Genomic DNA, 13048 nt, shown 5'->3' with positions numbered 1-13048 from the left:
AGAAGCCGACTTTACATTAGCAAGATGGATTTACGACTGAACGAACGTCCACGTCTTTTTTTTTTTAATCATCTCTGTGAGTAACAATACATAAAAAACATTTTTTTCTCAGACATTTGGGTGTGAAAAAACTACAGCTGTTAAAACTTCTCTCTGCGCGACGTGCAGCGAGAGGAGAGGATGAGGTTATGATCCCGTGACTCGACGTAACTTTTCTACAGCGGGAGGCGGATATTTTGAGGATTTATCCTCTCTATGCGTGTTTTAAAACGCTAGAATTTCTTCATATTTCTAACTCCTGCTCAGTTGTCTCGGCACTCGCAGCCGTGTTGACACAGATACGATGACGTAATGACGATATGATGGTAGAGGGTAAGTTTCTACCGTAGGCCAACTTCATATCGTTTCTACTGTCTACCACATATACCGCGCAGCTCTATTTCCTTCTGTTGATTCAGCGTTAAAATGCCTAAGTTCTGTGCCATGTACAGTTGTTGCAGCCGCTCTAATCAGGAGAAATATCAAAGTTTTTTTCATGTTCTGAAAGTAGTGTGTCACAAGGGAGTTAAATTTAAAAACTTGCTGAAAAATTAGGACAAAAGTGGATCAACAGTCTACGGCTAAAAACAGGAGGTTTGGAAACGAACAATGCAACAGTTTGCAGCGATCTCTTTCTAACAGGTCAGGATCGTATCGTTTTAAATCATATTGTCAGATATTTTCCTGGACAGTTACTTGAATTTGGKTTTACAGAAGCTAAATAAATTATTTGCAAGTAGATCCAAGCACAGAAATAACTGGAGTCAATTAACTTGTTAGCGATAGCATTGTTATAGGCTAACTACTTAAATTAGCACAACTCACCCAGGCAGAAACAAGTGAACAGCCATTTAAAGTTTCTTTGGATCCTAAATGTTTGACCCAACCTGAAMGAAAATAATTGTAGCTTTGAGGCTTTTGAAAGCTTTCATTTGGCTCGTCRTAGCCTCTAACATGAGGTCTGCAGCACCAACACCRGGTAAATCCTCCAGATTATATAACAAGTCTTTTTTTATTAAGATAATATGAATCATATCCTAAATGTACACACATTTTTTTGCGATATCTCGTCTGCACCAGCCTATTTAGGGCATTAGCGKACTCACTGTGATCCATTTCGCTGTGTTTTGAACCAGAGCAGATCACTTCCTGCCCCCCATCAGACATTATYAACGCATCGTTCGGGTCAAGTGACTGCAATCCAGCAATTCTTTTGTAGCGTGACATCGATGAGCTGAAAACCAATGTAAATACAGTATACTATAGGTGGAGATTATAGTGTTACTGTTTTAAATTTTATTTTTCTGTCTCTTTAAAGTTGTCATAAAGCTACAGCACACATGGAACAGTTTGCGGCATTGTATCAGAGAATGGACAGAAATGAAGATTGTATCTTGTCGTCAAGCTGTTTGTAGGTGTTTGAATAATATTTGTCCATTATTTTGTGCTTTACTTCCTTTCAGCTCAACTGAAGATTATGGTTCCTTCTCTCCTTTGGATAGTTTGGTTAGACCAGACATCACTCAAGACTCCCCCTCCTCTGAGACCTCGTCTGTGGAGAGGGAGTCGGCTCMAGGTGCGATGAGAAGCAGGGCGCGGGAGCGAAGACGAGAGGGTCGCTCCAAGACCTTCGACTGGGCAGAGTTCAGGCCGATCGCCCAGGCTCTGGCTCAGCAGCGAGCGCAGGAGGCAGAAAGCCTGCAGACGGGCAGGGATGAGCTTGACTGCAGTCGAAGAAGAGAGGAGAGGAGGAAGAGGTACGAGAGTGTGACCAGTTCAGAGCACACGTCTGTTACAGATGGAGGGAGGACAGACTTTGAGAGGGAAGAGGGAACTGTACAAACGGACTCAGTTAGCCCCGCCGCCTTGGAAAGGCAGCAGAGGATGGAGGAAGTGATTGAAGAACACTGGCGACAGGTGGAGAAGACCCCCATCAGGGAGGAGAGGAGGGTACCTCTGCCCAGTACAGACCAGACTAAGGAGAGTGTTGAGCTGGAGCAGCTTCTGGAGAGCTACAAGCAGGGGGTATGTCTGTTAATAGATGTTGGTTTTTTATTGTTTTTTATATAGTTAATTTTTAATTGTTAACCTAAAAGAGCAGCACAGTGGTCAGAGCTGCTGCCTCTCAGTGAAAAGGTCACAAGAACGCCCCTCGGCCTCAGGCCTTTCTGGGTGGAGTTTGCATGTTCTCYCCATGCACACATGGGTTTTCTCCAGGGTTTCCTCCCACAGACCAAAAACATGCATGTTGTCCCATGATGTTAGTGAAAGTGTGAATGGTTGTCTCTACAGGCCTTTTTGCACTGCAGAGCTCAGCCTTGCTTCAAACCCAGGTTGAGCATGTTTGCRTTAGCCCTCATGGCCCAGTTCCACCCGATTTCTGGAACCCCGAGACYYATGGTTCTATCTGTGCTGCTCGGCCCGGTTTGACATTTGCTGCTGTTGCTCATTGATTGCTTCACTGACTGGCTGCAACCTTCAATGAAAAACATTTCCCTGCTAAATTTTTTTTTGTATGGAGCACCCTCGTGTGACAGCAAGCTACTTTTCTTTTTTTTTTTCTTTCTAGTTAGGTAGATGCATCAGGTAAAGCTAAGGCACGTCACTGAGCTATAGTGATTGTAGTCTATAGACTATAGTARTAACCAAACGTGTTACCTTATTAATGTTATTAGATTCTGGCAATTCTCAGGGAAAAAAACAGAAAGCAGAATGATTAAACCACTCTAACTTCTAGCTGCCTTTACAGCAAAACTATTCTATCAATACAAACACAAAACATATCAAATAATATGTCCTGATGCATCTCAGTAATCCAGGTAAAAAATCAAAAGGAAAAAAATTGTATAGGTCCTCTGGACGGGTTCTTCTTTAATGAAACGTTTCGTCTCTCCTCCAAGAGACTTCTTCAGTCTGAGAGTTTCAGGCAAAATTCAGGCTTTTAAGTCCTGCCTCCAGGTGACTGATACTCACATCACATGGCTATGGTTCACAGGTAACTGATACTCACATCACGATGGCCATCGTTCATGAACGATGGCCATCGTGATGTGAGTCACACATGAGTATGAGTCACCTGTGAACGATGGCCATGTGATGTGAGTATCAGTCACATGGAGGCAGGACTTAAAAGCCTGAATTTTGCCTGAAACTCTCAGACTGAAGAAGTCTCTTGGARGAGAGACGAAACGTTTCATTAGAGAAGAACCCGTCCAGAGGACCTATACAATTTTTTTCCTTTTGATATCAAATAATAGTTAGTTAAAAATTGTTTTATAAGTCGTTAATTTCATTTGATAACCGGATCACTTGCGCTCTTTAAGGTCCTGTCACATTAGGCAACTTATGCCAGTTTATGAACATTTTAAAGACGTCTACATTTAAGATGAAATTGAAAAAATCAACAGGAAGTTTCTTTTCAGTGTGTACATTATGTAATTCGACAAATTGATCAAATATATAGCTTTTATTAGCAATTTAGACAAAAAACGTTTCATAATTTGGCGTAAGTTGTCTAGTGTGAYAGGGCCTTTAGCTGAGAGTCAGAACTGCTGCTAAGACGTCAAAAAGGAAAAGTAAGATCTCAGTTGTTTTATGAAGCCTGTCTTCATAGAACTAAAAATGGAAAAATCTTTATTCGTGCACTTATCTAGCTGTCTTTATGAAGCCCCTGAATAAAACATTTTAACTAAAATGCATTGATTTTTAGCACTTCAGAMGAGGGACTGCCTTACAGTCTCAACAATCAAATATCATTTGAGTAATTTAGGTCATTTCTTTTTTGATTTGAAGTAAATTTTAGTTGTAGCCTGTTGTCAACTTTGCAGATAGAGAGGTGGTGTTTATGCCTAAACAATATGTTTAACGGTTTTAGGTCCTGGCAGTAAAAACCTGTCCAACTTTCCACGTTCACTGAACCTGAGTCATCATCTGATGCCTGTTTTAACGTAATAAAATCTATTAGCACTCGTGAAAATGGTTTACTGAGCAGAGGGAATGGTTCTCTTTGCCCTCTGTTTTATATTTCTGCACCTGGCTGTTGCTGGGTTCTGTTACTGTTCTGTCAACTCTCCAGCAAAATGATTTTTCCAAAATGTTGCTACATTTCAGTGCCTTTTGTTCTTGGAAGGGGAAAATAAAATGTGCATTGCGTAGTTTAAGTTGGCAATAACAGGGAGAAGCTAGCAAATCTGCATCTGCTGATAAAAACAAACAGAAGCGTTTTTGTGTGAACTTTATTTACTATTTAAAACAAATTTACTCTGTGTGCCACCTGGTTCTGTTAGGTTGTTGGTGAGTTTTCACAGAACAAAATGAAAGTGCGATGATTAGCTAATCAACGTTTCGCTGCTCACACAGATCGAGGACCTGAGGGCTCAGCTAGCGAGCTGCCACCAGCAGCTGCTTAACTCAAACACACACAAGCAGGAACTGGAGCTCCAGCTGAGGATGGCTCTGGAGCGGGAGCAGGATGTCCGGACCGGTTACATCTCTCCGGTGAGCTGACACACTCAGTCTACAGTCACATTATACCAGTTTGTTCTGCTGTAGGGWGGGAAGTTGTGTTAAACAGTAAATAAATGAAATTGGGTGACATTCTTAGCTGTCGACTAATTTCCATTTCATTTTGTAACATTCTTTGCATGTCATGTTAATGATATAAAACAAACTGACATTGAAACAACAGAGTCTTCAGGTATGTGCCTTTGCATGAGTTCATTGCATGTCAGAAATAGTGAAATCCTGTTGCTACATTGGCTTCTACTAGTTAATCTCCTTTCTTTGCATTAAATGTCTGAACTGTATCTGAACTCATGCTAGTTTTTACAGAAGTGATTGTGGATTGAAGAACTAAGTGGTGTAATGGCTAATGTGACTTGAAGATGGGTCTTTTTCATTGCATGGATCGGCTCAGCTCTTCTAGAGAAGACTCTTCACTGAATAGTGTCCCCTAAATTTGTCATCAKTTGTGTATTACTCAAAGCGCTGTGTGAAGTTCAGAGGCATGAAATGTTCCTGTGAGCTTAGAGCCAAGTATAAAAGAGGTTGGTTGATTCATAAATACTTCTTTGGATTTTTAAATTTTAAGATCTCCAATTCATGATCTCAGATGAGAATTTTACTCCAATCCGAGCTCTAAAATGTGCAAACAGGACTATTTGTTTTACTATATAAATGTGGTAAAACATGTCAGCATTTGCAGGTTTTCTGAGATGCTCCTCACAGTACAGCCTGAAGAGTCTCTTCAGCTGATCAGTGGTCATTTAGTGTCGGCTCTTTTAGATCATCAGCTTATGGGGAGAATGTTTTGGTTCAGCTGAACCATCCTACACCTTGTAATAGGAAAGACTGCAAGGAAGAAAACAAACAACTTCAAGCTAAAAACATTTTTTATATTGCATTATAATTTGTGCATATTTGTTTATACTTTTCTGTAAATCTATTGATAGTCAGAAAATACAAGTAAAATGTACACAAAGAAAAAACAAACCTAAAAAGTTGATTAGAAAATCCTGTGAGAAGTTTAGAAGATAAGCTGTAATAGGCATTAAGGTTAAATATTATTATATTTTCTCAGTTTTTCATCTTCAGTTTTTATCATGTCAGTTTAATGTGTTTGTTTTTACATTTTACCATCTAATTAATAGGATAGCTCTTTAAATTAATTTTTTACATTCTCATCAAGTCATATCAGTAATATCACCATTTATAGTCACTGAAGTAACTGCTTCGCCTATTAAAATGTTGGACTTGTAAAGAAAAAATAAATAACCTCTTGACTTGTGTTCTTATGTGCATGGATATCAAACTGATTTTTTGTTAGCTTTTTTATCCACTTGCTCTTTTAACAGTTGCCGTATACACTTAATATATCCATTGACATAAATGTATGATGGATTTCTGTGTTTCAGTCAATTCACAGATGGCAGAGAAAGGACATTAAACTAATGTTACAGATAAATTAAAGATCTTGGTGGTTGGGTATTGCTACAGTTTGTATTTTACTTTCTGGGTTTTTTGTTGCCTTTCTGTCTCTTAAAATACCTTTTCTCTCACTTGAAAGCATTTTGGAGAAAACTACAAAAAATATTTAAATAATGACATTGATACTGGGCAATTGGCCTGTGTAGAAATATTTTATTGGTTATAGATAGTACCTTAGATCAAAAATGTAAGAAATGGTTGTCATTAGCACTTGTTTTCATCTTTGAATTATCTGAAACTAATATTGCATTACTTAACACATGAAGTAACAAATAACAATTTAATCTGCATGCTTGTTTGTGAATAACTAACCCTGGACATTTCATTTCTTTTTTTCTTTACCCAGTTAYATGGAATTATGATTTTTTTTCTTATGTTTTATTTGAATTATTTATGTTGAAATTGTAGCATTTTAATTTGAAACGTTTGTAACATGATTGGTAGATAAAGCTTAAATTTTTTAGCAGGCTTTGTGTCTCCCCTGCTGTATGTTAACCAACTGTCTGGTCCCCTTTTCCAAGCTGGAGCATCCTTTGGGTCTGGAGGCTGATGTGACGCCCCAGATGAAGAGGTCCGAACCGGTTAGTTCTCAAGCACAGAGTTTAACAAAGAAATACCAGGAGACCAAAGAGCTTCTGAAGCTTCAAGAGCTGAAAAAACGCAATATGCAGGCACAGCTTGGCCTCTCGCTTTCTCACCTTCCCATCAAGGAGCCTAACATTTCTGAACCCCAAAACACATCCACGCTAGAAGGCCCTGCTCCTGAACTAGTCCAAAAAAGTGTTACCTTCTTGCTTCAGGACAGCTCAGATGCAATCCAAGAGCTAGAAGATCTGATAAGTGACAAACCTCTGACTCTGATTGAACTTGGCAACGTGCTGAAACTCCATAGTTGTAATCAGAATCCCACAGGGAAACATGAACTTCAGAAGCTTCTGGAAACCTGGAAGTGCATGCAGGAGATAGAAAACGAAGCCCTTAAAAAGAGTCTAGCCAGGGCAGGAGAAAGCATACGAGAATATGAAGCCCGTCTTCTGACTATGGAAGATTTGATGGGCAAAGTTCAGAAACAAAGCTCTGAAAACCTGAGCAGCCCCTACGGTCCCCTGTSCACAATTGAAAAGCATTCAGAGTCGAATGACGTGACTGTTGGATTTCTCTCTCAAAAGGTCAAGCTTTTAACAGGTGAAAACAGCGCATTGAAACAACGATGTCAGGAGATAGTGAATCAGCTGACCGAGGCCGACAGAGAAATCGACCGTCTGAAAGCTGAACTCATCAGCCAGCACGGTGGGAAACAGCACCATCTTGTGGTGGAGGAGCTGAAAAGACTAAAGGCTGAACTGGCTGAAAATCAAGCTAATGCCATAGACCGGGAGTATTATGAAAGAGAACTAAATGAAAAGTCTTCAAGGCTCCATGAAGCCTTGGTTACCTTGGAGGAACTTGGCAGCACCCTGAAAGACACWGAGAAGAAGCTGCAACTGAAAGAGGCGACGCTAAGAGGTCTGGGCTTCCAGGGAGAATACGAGGACGAGGAATTACATCTGGAAAAGGAACACCTCAGAGATCTCCTTGAAACCTCAAAAGCAAAGATTTCGGAAAYGGATGCCAGACTTGAGTCAGCAGAGCAGCGCTGTGTGGAACTAGAGGCTAGAAACAACAAACTACTCATCMTACATCAGGAAATTGAGAAAGTTGGCAGAGAGAAGCTGGAAGAGGCAGAAAATGAAGTCAGAAGGCTACAAGAGATACTAGAAAAGAATAAAGTTCAAGACAAACAGAATGATAKTGAGAGTAAAGAGGTAGAAGAGAAGCAGGTAGATGGTAAAGCAGATTTTAAGCAAGTGGTAGATGAATTTGAGATGAGGTCGGAGACGTTGGATAAAGTTATAGAAATATTATTAAAGGTAGACGTCAGTGTAGAGAGAATGCTTGGCAATTTGAAAAGCACTTTTTTTGTCTCCTCAAAAGAAGAGCCAGTTTGCGTGAGAGGAAAAGAGATGAGATCAGTGTTGGAGTGGGAATTCTGGAGCCAGCTGTTGAGCATTACCGAATTAAAATCTGATGAAAGCCGACAGATCAGTGAACTGAGTTTGGTGGAGCTTATAACGTCACAGAAGAGCCTGTTGCTCTTGAATAAGATGGTCTGTTCGCAGGGAGAAGCTAAGAGTGAGGCAGTGGTCGATTTTACAACGATGTACAGCTGGCTCGATGATGACACACACGCTTTGATTCTTCAGCGGTTAACAGAAACATTAAAGGCAAAGTCTCATGATCTGAAGCAGATTGCCAACAGTCTGAAAATGAGCAAAAATGATCAACTCCTGTCTTTGGCTGAAGCAAGCTTTGGTCCTGGGCGAGAGCATAAAGAGTCATTAGAATATTTTCTTGATTCTATCAAGGAAACGTGCATGTTATATGAAATTATCAGGCTGGAAGTCCAGCATGAAAAAGCGCAGAAGCAGAATCCGTCACAAAAACAGTTAGGGAGCTTAAATTGTCCAAATTGCTCCAGCTTGAAAGGAGTTGCAGATGAGCTCCAGTCAAAACAGAGAGATGTACAGAATCAACTATCTGAGGCTTCTCTGAAAACTGCTGCAGGGTCCTCAGCTTTGATTCAAGCAGAGCCAGTAGACTCAGTGGATCAAACCACTGAACTTCACGACATGATGGTCAGGCACAGAAAGGAGTTAAACGACGTTCAAGACTGCTACAAGCAAGAAGTCGAAAAGTTGAGGCTGGAAATCACAAAAGCCAATGAGACACTTCACCTTCTCTCAGAAGAAAACATCAAAGAGATTGACTCACTGACAAACTGCATGGAGAACCTAAAAACAAAGCACGAGAGTGAAAAAAGAAGCCTCATGGAGAGATTTGATTGTGAGATGGATGAGTTGAGGAGAATGATGAGTCCGGCTAACTCGGAGAGGAACGGAACAAACGAGCCTCCAGCGTCGGATCATCCCTCAGCCCAAACGCCGACCCTGAGGGAGCGCATCCAGGAGCTGATGAGCCAAGTSTCAGTCATGACTGAAGAGATGAGGCGACGTGAAGAGCAGGGTGACATAAACACTCTGCGGCTGAAATACGAGAGAGACCTGGAGAACCTTAAGGTGGAAGCACTCCTTGTCCTTGTCGTCCTCCCATCTGTGATGCCTTGTTTTCCTTTGTGGCATTCCTAGATCCACCTGTTTTCCCCAGCCTAACTTTTGTTTCTAACCCAATCCTCCTCTTCATTTGGTAAACCACTTTACCTCTGTGTYGCATGAAAACTAACCATCTTTAGGCCTTCTGTGATCATTGATTCCGCTCGAGTTGTTTTGAGTTTTATCACCATCACATGCAAAACTTAGAGGAACTCATTAATGTAAGAAAAGCCTCCAACTTCTTTTAGGCTTCAAGACATGTTTCATTTATCTTTCAAATAAGTTCCATTCATTCAAACATACTTGCATGTTCTTTTAATTTTGGCAAAACAACACGTTGAAAACCTAAAATATTTAACTTGTTCTGGTTCTTTTTTAAATATATGTTCCCTGGCTTTTCCTTACTAACATTGTAACCTAATGCTTCACTTTCACTAAATGATAGTTAAATAATGTTTTGGTTCTTTGGAAAAATAATTAAATTCACTTTTCTAAAATCTTTGGCCGTTTAGAGCTGTCGGTAGAAAATTGTGCACTCACGTCGTGATTATTTGGCAAAATTTGTGCTTTGGTATTTTGCAATTTGTTGACCTATTTCCAAGTCCGTACTCTTAGAGGTTCTTGTTGTTAAATTGCCCAAAATAAGATAAACCCAATTGGTGTGATCTGGAAAAAAAACCTAAATAAAGCCGACAGCTGAGCCAATAGTTTTGTTTTGCTAAGAAAATTCAGGAAATGGCTAAAAAGATAAATTTATTTATTTTTTCAAAGAACAGCTCAAGGTCACAGTATCTCATTTAATCACACATTTTCTCACTTACTCTTTGATTTTTATTTTAGTTGTTATTTTTGATAAACAAATCATTTAAACATACAACCAGCTGTTTTCGATGCAAAAGTATTTTCAGCAAAAAAAAAAAAACCCTACTAAATTAAAGATAATTACATGGCTGGACACAAAGCAGTAGGTGGGAAAATGTGTTTTGAGGTAACTGACCTTTTTGATTGAACACAAAGTACAGGATTTGAAAGTGTTTTTTTTTAAAGGGGGTTATGTTTTTATCTCAGCAAATCCCATAAAGAAGCTGAAATTTCATCAATCTTCATCTATTCTTATTCCTAATTTTGAGCCYTAAATTTATTTGTGTGGATTGTAATTTACCATCCCAGTTTGACAGACTGGTCTGTCAGGTTTACCTTATAGCCTATTTAAAACAACAGAAAATGACCAAAGTGCTTTACAATATAGTCAAATGTTAAAAAGCTTTTTTTTTTTTTTTGGCAGGCAGGATTATCATTAGCTAGAAGCATGATTGTCATAAAAAATACTGAAATAGACTGAAAAATACTTGAACTGGATTCTGTTCATTTTCAGTTAGGCCAAAACCCCTCAAAATATTTTAAAAAACAATATATTGTACAAATACCATAGCTGGAATGTCCTTAATGAGCTGAATGATTTGATGTATAATATTTTAAAATAGCATAAAAAATGCAGAACAGAAAGAGGCTAAAAATGTATGGGAGCCAAAAGAAATATGGGAAAAAATAAAGAGAACCAGCATCACTGTAAGTGTTCACACAATTATGGAACAGCTGGTAGAAACTGGCCGATGATGTTGAGGAGATTATTTCTAAAGGTTTGAATTGTTTCTCCCAACAAGTGGAAATGATGCACTCTTCTGCATCTTTCTTATAGGTGAGAAATAAAGCTGAGACTGAAAAATATGTTTTTGTTTTAAATGAGGGGAGGGAAAGAATCTAATGAGTAATATCTTCATTGCTTAAATCTGCTCAGTCTGATGTCAGAGCAAGAAGCCTATACTTATTCCTTGTTGGTGGGGGTCGAGGACGGGGTCTTCTCAGCCTCTACCTGTAAAAAAGGAGAATGTTATTCCTGTGAAAACACACTGGACCTCTATTTGGCCTGTGTGTCTGCACGGAGAAGGGATGCAGACCAGAAYACAGCCTTTGAATGAGCGGTCAGATCAGCTGCAGTGAAGAGAGGCAGGAAGGAAGATTAAGTTTGTAAAAAGAAGTTAAAAAAGTAAACAGGTTAATATGAATATGCCCTGGATGTACAGAGATGATAGTTTGACTTCAGTGTTTTACAGAGGAAACTTGTACCTAACATGCCAAGTTATTTTCTTTTTCATTAGTTCACAAATGTGAGCTGATATTTTATTAAAGATAGCTGGATAAAGCTTGGTACACTAGCCACAGACTGCGTACACTATTTATTAGGATTGTCTAACAGTAGTTTGGATGTGAACAGGAAGTGGTAGCTGTACCCATGCATCAGCATTTAATCGTTTATATAACTATTTGGTCGTTGTTTTTGTTTTGTTTTAATCACATTTTATGATTTGCTACCCCTCCTGCTTTGGAAATCCTATACAAAAATTAAATGCTGTACGTCAAAGCATGTGTCTCGATTAAGATGTGCGCTTTTGTTTTTAGTAGTTGTACATCATGTAACAAAGATGAAATTTGCAAAAACTGTAAAAGAATTTCCACTTAAAGCATAACACACACACACACACACACACACACACACACACACACACACAATGAAAGCATAACCCCGTCCCCGGGCAAAAAGTGGGCGGTGCCAAGAGACACTGAGGGGCACGGCCAAGTGTGGGGATGAGAGAGGAGGTGTGGTCAGGACGAGGGAACGTGACAGCTAGCTTAATTTGACAAGCTATTACTTCTAAAAACATACCTGAATGTTGTAAAGAAATTTAGGATTAAAATATCCACAAACGGATTTATTACCGAGAGAATACTGAAGATAACGAGACACACGTTGTTGGTTAGAAAACAGTATAGAGCCACAAAAAAGATCACTAAAGTTAATTCAGTTTGTTTTCAGACTGATTCGAGGCAGATGTCCATGCGGCTCCTGCTCCATAATTCTATCCGCCTTCTGCGTGGTTCCTTTCTGAATGCGTACATGTGAGGTAAACAGGCCGGCTTCTCCACTAAAACAAGGAAGGCTCTTTTAGAAGACTCACTGTAGTGTTACTGACGCAGGTTCTGACCACCTCGGTTCGTTCAGAAGACACACAGCGGTGCAGAGGGGGGGTCAAAGAAGGAAGTGACAGAAACGTTACATGCCAGCTCCTGAGAAGGTGGGCCGGCGTAGTGCTGACCGACACCTTCAGGAACCACCCAGCTGCTGGTTTCTTTCATCTAGGGCTGCAACTAACGATTATTTTAATTATCGATTAATCTGTTGATTATTTTTTCGATTAATCGATTAATCGGCCAAATCATTAAAACGCTTAATTACATGAACATGAGTAGATATAAATTAAGTTAACTCCTTAAGGATGCAAGTTATTGATAATGAAATAATCTGAAGTTGATTTATCTTATAGATTGATTAACAATAATTAATAAGCAGCCATTTAAAAAAACAGAGTTTTCTCTTGAATGAAGAGGGTCTTCCCATAAAATGAAGGATTTTTTTTATAATCTCCTGAATTAAAAAACAGAAGCACATGATACATATTTTAACAATTATTTTGCCAGCTGTATTAAATACTGACTGAAAAATATATGTATTTCTCCTACATGAAACTAGCCTGGTTTAAACCAGACCCTGTCCTTCACTTTGCTTCGTACTAGGGTCTGGACTTGATGCATAGAGAAGCGTTTCATGCAGGAGGCCTGGCCTCTGCTGGAGCATGTATGTGTTGTCACTGTGACGGAGGCTAAGCTAAGAAGCTAACCKGGAATTGCGTGTGCTGTAAACAACCGTACTGAGAGGAGAAATATACCGAGCCGAACGAGACGACTGTAAATGAGAGCTGCTGCTTTGTCAGACAAATTTATTTTAATTTGGAAGCCTTATCAACACAGACTGGCTT

The 13048-nt window shown here is 39.5% G+C and overlaps 1 protein-coding gene across 1 annotated transcript in view; it reads left to right on the top strand.

The window, feature by feature from the left end:
- The window catches only part of LOC106528290 (myosin phosphatase Rho interacting protein), a gene marked incomplete at its 5' end in the record, with an annotated part of 88031 nt that overhangs the window by 60466 nt on the left and 14517 nt on the right, over window positions 1-13048 (top strand). The window contains 3 exon segments of the mRNA XM_014023425.1: window positions 1503-2064; window positions 4399-4536; window positions 6546-9140. Coding sequence (XP_013878879.1) covers window positions 1503-2064; window positions 4399-4536; window positions 6546-9140 — 3295 coding nt within the window.

This window comes from Austrofundulus limnaeus, unplaced genomic scaffold (genome assembly GCF_001266775.1).
Source record: "Austrofundulus limnaeus strain Quisiro unplaced genomic scaffold, Austrofundulus_limnaeus-1.0 Scaffold368, whole genome shotgun sequence".
NCBI lineage: Eukaryota > Metazoa > Chordata > Actinopteri > Cyprinodontiformes > Rivulidae > Austrofundulus > Austrofundulus limnaeus.
The sequence above is the reverse complement of the archived record's forward strand: the minus strand, read 5'-3'. Positions and strand labels throughout refer to the sequence as shown.